The sequence below is a fragment of the Ochlerotatus camptorhynchus genome, unplaced genomic scaffold, assembly GCF_037179485.1.
Source record: "Ochlerotatus camptorhynchus isolate MF236.1 unplaced genomic scaffold, CSIRO-AGI_Acam_v1.1 ptg000518l, whole genome shotgun sequence".
NCBI lineage: Eukaryota > Metazoa > Arthropoda > Insecta > Diptera > Culicidae > Ochlerotatus > Ochlerotatus camptorhynchus.
The window spans coordinates 23,206-29,371 of NW_027041002.1; the positions used below are offsets into that span (position 1 = coordinate 23,206).

At 37.1% G+C, this 6,166-nt stretch overlaps 2 protein-coding genes across 2 annotated transcripts; one reads left to right on the forward strand and one right to left on the reverse strand.

Annotated features, from left to right (window-relative positions):
* The first annotated feature begins 2,637 nt into the window (after positions 1–2,637).
* ATPsynD (ATP synthase, subunit D) lies at positions 2,638–3,835 on the forward strand. Its single transcript, XM_065236024.1, has 4 exons — positions 2,638–2,707; positions 2,769–2,938; positions 3,270–3,573; positions 3,636–3,835. Exons 2-4 carry the CDS (start codon positions 2,817–2,819, stop codon positions 3,726–3,728), a joined length of 519 nt encoding a protein of 172 aa, XP_065092096.1. The 5' UTR covers positions 2,638–2,707; positions 2,769–2,816; the 3' UTR covers positions 3,729–3,835.
* On the reverse strand, positions 3,649–4,684 carry Psf3 (DNA replication complex GINS protein Psf3). Its single transcript, XM_065236022.1, has 3 exons — positions 4,527–4,684; positions 4,371–4,476; positions 3,649–4,302 (listed from the first exon to the last, which is right to left on the reverse strand). Exons 1-3 carry the CDS (start codon positions 4,627–4,629, stop codon positions 3,876–3,878), a joined length of 636 nt encoding a protein of 211 aa, XP_065092094.1. The 5' UTR covers positions 4,630–4,684; the 3' UTR covers positions 3,649–3,875.
* Between the last annotated feature and the right edge of the window lie 1,482 nt (positions 4,685–6,166).

A 6,166-nucleotide genomic window follows, 5' to 3' on the forward strand; every position in this document is an offset into this window, starting at 1 on the left:
TGACAGATGGCAATGTTTAAATTATTTATCGACATATTCAGCATTTCATCAGAAGAAGCAATCTGCCGGTAAATGAACGAGAAGACCGATGGCCGCGACGCAGCAAATGTTTACAATTGTAGTTCTTCAAGTTTACGTCTATATATTTAATAACCCGTTATAGCATGCGTGGTGGGATTCTCAACATTTGGAACCTGTTGGTAACAGCCAAAATGAATCAAATTCTATAAACTTTATTCACCAACCAATGTATTTCAGCGAATGAAAGTTATAAAATTCCTGTGGAATACTCCGTTAAGTTAGGCTAATTTAGGATAATTTTCATGTAATGCTTACATTTAGTGATTCTCGCTGTATGGCAATATAATTGCTTGAGAGATCCAACAACTCTCGTAGGTTTAGGAAATCTGTAGGTTTAAGTTTAGTTTACTAATGTGTGCCTTGGCTCTAGATATAAAGTCTCACCTATCAACGGTAACAGAACAGCCGAATTTGCTGGTAGTTATAAGTAATCGTTTAGGCGTAGGTACCTATTTAGATGTTTGTGTTAAGGATCATGTTTTAGGTTTAAATTCTTTTTACCTCACCTTTTTCCGGGCCACATATAACTTATTCAGAAGGCAAGTAGAAGTTCTAGTGGTTCATCGATACCTTAATAATAGCACATAATAGGTTAAGAATCTTCCTGTCATACTATTTCATATTCTCACCTCTAGATTAAGAATCAATAATTTGCAACTAATATTTAGCACTCAAGTTCACTAGGTTTAGTTCACTAGGTTTAGTTCACTAGGTTTAAGCAGTAGATTTAGTGTATATAATAAGTATATATATAAGTAGTTTTAATTTTCGCAATTGGCAGGGCAATTTCACTTTTGTTTTGTCTTCTTTCCATAGATTCGATTTGTTTACATCCTGACCACTTTTTCCTCTCACCGCGTGACAATCCCTCGTATAGCGATGGGTGTGGTTGCACTCACTCGTCAGTGGCGTAGATCAGCGGTGGGAGTACACACATCTGGAGCGGGCGTAACCAACAGAACCCAATGAGGTAAATTGATACCTTTTTGACCTCTATTACATTTTTGAGACTATTACATGGCTGACTAGTTGATCGTTATGACAAATAAATTTATATAAATATTGAATTCATGTACAGAAATTTCAATACACCACATACACCACATACCACACACATGTGTTTGCCTGTCGTTGATAAGCTCATCAACAGCAGCTGTGGACCCGAGGATTAGCAACCAACAACGAAATCAGTACACCCCAGATGGCATGGGATCGAAACTAGAAATTATGCAGATAAAAAATCACAAATAAAATCAGCAGTTGTGTATCGATATTTTGATTTTACAACAGAAATCGATATTTTGATCTGGCAACACAATCGTAACGATTGGTAGCAATATTTTGAGAATGATCTTTATAAACGTTTCACGGTTATACAATTATTCATGAAATGGTGACGATCGCTATCGATTTTTCTTATGAATGGCTTTGAAGATCGGTGTATAGAAAATTAAAGAAAATTAACGAAATGGTTGGTCGGGATAAGGCTAAAACTTGATCAAACAAACGTTGATGTTAAGTTCCATAACCAACAGTTAAAGTTTAGCAGTAATTATATAAAATGCTTAACCATTTTCGGTAAGGTCAATTTATGGTTCGCGCTTATGCGGGATTTCACATAGAAATTCGCCTAATAAAAATGTGTGGAATTTTTTGAGTGTGGATTTATTATGCTTTTATTAGAGCAACCGTAACGGTCGTTGTCATTTGAGCGACTATTTTAACAGCGCACAGCGCTCTCATTTTAGTTTAGTCACTCTTCTCCACACCGGTCGCTGCTATCGCAGTTATCAATTTACTCGCCGTAGTCCGTACCGGTAGTGAGCATTTTGACATTTCTACGAATAGCAACCTTTCTCCCGCGCTGCTATCGCGCTGCTAAATTTGGTAACGCGCTTCTCACCGAGAAGCCGACTACTATTTTAGTTACTCGTATGGCAACCCCCGATACGGTAGCTGCGCTATGATGAGGGCTGCTAAAATGAGTTTAGCAGCGTACCGTTACGGTTGCTCTTATAGAGCTTGCTGACGTTTATCGTATGCACACTACACAGAAATTCAAAACAACCCAAAATTAAGTTCTTTTCACTCATCTCCCATGTTCCGTACAATAAGCCAAATTTGGGTAAACCGGCTCAAAGTAGTTTGCATTTAGGCACGGCAAAAAAAATTACCCATCGCTAAGTAATTTTCAATTTTTTCTACCCAAAATTAAGTTCAATTAACTCAAATTTGGGTATATCGCATATTACTCAATTTTGGCTTCTTGTACGGAACTAGACGGTTGAGTCGAATCTTTCGTTCTATTTTTGACAACAATAGCGAGAGGAAATGAAACGGACAGAGGTCAAATAACTCAAATTTGAGTTTAAAAAACCCAAGCGGTGGGTAGTTTTGTTTTTCTGTGTACGTTACGCAAATGTTTTCATCGGGAAAAAAAACTTCATAGTGAAAAATTTTCCAGATGAAAACAAATCACTGACACAATCACACTTTAGCAATCTCTATACATGACGTGCGGAATCCTCCGCATCTTTCCAATTAGAAAAATAATGTTGGCAACTCTGGTACCATTTTGACAGATTACGTAAGTCGAAAATCTTAGCACTTCGAACGACATCGATAGGTAATCTGCGCTGGAAAGTTTTTAGTGGAATTTTCGCATTAATTCATTCTATTCAAACTAGGTGTGTTAGCTGAGTAAACTTACTTCGTCAGCATCTGCATCAGTAACGATGGCCGCACGCAGAATCGCTCAATCCAGCGTCAACTGGGCCGCCCTGGCCGAACGCGTTCCGCAGAACCAGAAAACTAACCTTACCGCATTCAAGTCGATGAGCGACAAATATCTACGAAGGTACGTATTATGCCGCAACAGAGAAAATGGAAGATGGTTTGCGTAATCAATAATGACGAAAATAGTTTTTTTGTTTTTCGTTTTCCCGACTATTTAATTGTCGTGGCAGGCAGGCGTGATTTTCTGTTGTAATGAAATGTTACTTCCTATTTGTAGAGAACATTTTCAAATAAATTATGTTGAAGACAACTGAGTCGGTAGATTGTAGTGTAACAAACCACTAAAAACATACTTAATATCAGGTCTACCTATTAGTTTTACTGTACGCTGTATTCATCTACCTAATCACGATTACTGAATGCTTTAAACAATAAATGTCACTTCATTGTAGCGTCATGGCAAACCCTGAAACTCCACCAAAGCTCGACTGGGCCTTCTACCAGAAGAATGTCCCTGTCGCTGGTATGGTAGATAAGTTTCAAAAGGCGTATGAAGCCCTGCAGGTTCCTTATCCAGCTGACAACGTAACATCCCAGGTAGAAGCCCAGGAGAAACAGGTCCATGAAGAAATTTCCAAGTTTGTCAAGGTTTCCGAGGGCAGAATTACTGACTACCAGAGCCAAATTGCAGCCCTGAAGGCTCTGCTGCCATTCGACCAGATGACCATGGAAGATTACCGCGATGCCTATCCAGATGTAAGGCTATTCGAATTGGACTCTCGGAATTTAGATTTACTCAAACTGAACTTATTTTACAGCAAGCTTTGGATGCAATCAACCGCCCATCGTTTTGGCCGCACAACCCCGAAGAACAGGAGGTTGGAGCTCCGAATGCTGAGCCTCATCATTAAAGGATTTTTCGAAGCAAAAAAGGAGAAATACGCTAGCAAAGCTAATTGCTGTTTAGAACATCAAGCTACAAAATTTAATTGAATAAAAACTCATCGTAAGAACAAAACGAGTCAGTTTAGAGCTATAAAAAGGCAAAAGAAAGAAACTTATATCGAAGTTCGTTGTGATGACTGCGAAGAACCCTCCTCCCCATCCAGAGCATCGCGTTTCCTTTTACGGTGGTTCGTAACCAATTCTGTCGATTTAATGTTGACCGATTTCTCCTGAAGCCAGTCGGAAAACATTTTGTGAGTTTTACTTCCTGCTTCGTACAACATACGTTCCAAATGTTCCAGCTTCTTATTGTCCATTAAATTTTCGCTGCTGACATTATTGCACATGTCTTTGATTCCTTTCACGCGTTCTTGAGCAGTATCGAATAGCATCTCCGCTAGGTCATCTCCGGTGTCGAATTTACACAGATGCATGCCTAATTCGTAGTAAAATTTATTCAGTTTGCCCAGCTCAACGTAGCTAGCGTCCGCTTTGTAAATTTCTTTATATGCCGCAGTAAAAATTTCCGGAACTATCAATCTAAAAACGGAGAGAGAATTTGCAAATTATTGATATTCACTTTGATAGGAAACCGTAGCTCAACTCACGCAAAATTTGGACTTCGCTCATCCTGCTGCAGCAGATACCAGAGAGGAAGTTCGAGTTGTTGGTTAGGCTCTAAGTGATCGGACTTTTCAGAGGAATCCAAGAATCCTACAATTTACAAGTTTAAATTACTGTCTGGATAATGCTTGAGTACCTACCCATTTGATAGAGATTATGCAGCGCCCGACATGGAATTCGTTCCTGGGTTACCATCACGTCATCAAGGGAATAGTAATTTGGATAGTAACTGGGTTTATTCATGACCTGATTCGTTTGTAGCAACTCGTGTAGCAATATATAAATAATTAAGTTGTTTTAAAAGCTTTGATCAGAATATTTTGATGTTTCGATGATGTTTGTTTACAACTAACACGCTTCTTGCTTGTAATCGAAACGCACGTTCTATTTTACTCAAAATCTAGTAATTTCTACTCAGTTTCGTAATTTAAAAAAAAAACTGTGCACTCAAAAATATTACAAAACGAATATAGATTAAATTTTATGCATTTTATGGTTTTTCAAAATTTATACATTGGTTCGATTAAAATTTTCGTCAAAATTATACTAAGTCCGAATAACGGAGTGGAATTCGATCAGTGTTTACTAAAATGACAGGAAAAATAACATTTGGATTCTCTTCGCAGCTTCGCGCTTGTGAAGAGCTTTGTTCCGGCGGATTTCAACTGCGCCTGTGATCTGCTGGGCAGGACTGCGTGAGCTCGTGAGCACGAGTTCATCTTAATAAACATCGAAATGGTAAGTATTTTTTAAATAATATTCATAAAAAATAAAATAATTAAAAAACCTTCCTGAGAAATTTTTTATTTCTATTTGAAAACAATAATATTTACCATAAATAAAATAAAGAAGCGAAAAAGACATTCTCTCGATTAAACCGTATCTATACATTGTAAGTATATTTCGATTTTATACTATGGCACGCATAAACCATTTTTATACTAAGTTTGCATTCTCTCCATTTATACCGACCTTTGCGTCGGTACGGAGAGTTGCGATTTAGCGTAACTTTTATACTATTAAGATTTCAATATTTTTTGAGTGCGGTGTAACTACACCGCAAAAACGAAAACGACATCAGAGGGAGTATTTCTAGCTGAAACCATTGTATCCCAGGTTAATAACATGTATAGATTTCTAAAATATTGTAATTCATGAGGTCTAAAAGTGAAGTTTAACAAACATTAAAACTAGTTCCCAGCTAGTACGAGTCAATTACGATGGATGCAAGGAAAAATAAAAGATCATCTAATAATAAGGTAGGTAGAGAAAATGGCTCTAATGTTGGTCTATGGATAAAAAGAATGGACCCATCGAAAAAAATCTCCAGTTTTTTTTTTTCTCAGAACAATGCATCATTTGGAAAACACAAATTGATATTTTTAGTAGCTGGTAAAAAAATTTGCAAAACAATGCTTTCCTTCGAAATTTATACATGGGCACTTATAGCGTATTCGTTTTTTATCATTCTATTATTATTATTTTAACCAGTTCCAACCCAGTGCGAACCTCAATATACACGGAGAAACGAAACAACTCAAAATTCTCGCGTCAATTTTCAAATAGACCAACCCGCATAAACGCGAACCATAAATTCTAGAGTAACATTTGAAATGGGCCTATGTCCAAAACGTAAACAAACCAGAAAATGAATTTTAAATGTTGACCGCCATTATTCAATTCATATTTAAGAAGATTGAAGTATTTTAGGCATTTATATTGTTCGCAATAACAATAGTAACTGTATCTCAGTATACAACATCCAAAATATGCGAAAAGC

What these genes read in the sequence shown, in the direction of transcription:
- ATPsynD (XM_065236024.1), top strand. Translation starts at nt 2,817, where the DNA reads ATGGCCGCACGCAGAATCGCTCAATCCAGCGTCAACTGGGCCGCCCTG. An exon ending in AGCGACAAATATCTACGAAG is followed by an intron (nt 2,939 to 3,269) that starts GTACGTATTATG and finishes ACTTCATTGTAG; the next exon opens with CGTCATGGCAAACCCTGAAA. An exon ending in ACCGCGATGCCTATCCAGAT is followed by an intron (nt 3,574 to 3,635) that starts GTAAGGCTATTC and finishes CTTATTTTACAG; the next exon opens with CAAGCTTTGGATGCAATCAA.
- Psf3 (XM_065236022.1), bottom strand. Translation starts at nt 4,629, where the DNA reads ATGAATAAACCCAGTTACTATCCAAATTACTATTCCCTTGATGACGTG. An exon ending in GCATAATCTCTATCAAATGG is followed by an intron (nt 4,477 to 4,526) that starts GTAGGTACTCAA and finishes TGTAAATTGTAG; the next exon opens with GATTCTTGGATTCCTCTGAA. An exon ending in GAGCGAAGTCCAAATTTTGC is followed by an intron (nt 4,303 to 4,370) that starts GTGAGTTGAGCT and finishes CTCCGTTTTTAG; the next exon opens with ATTGATAGTTCCGGAAATTT.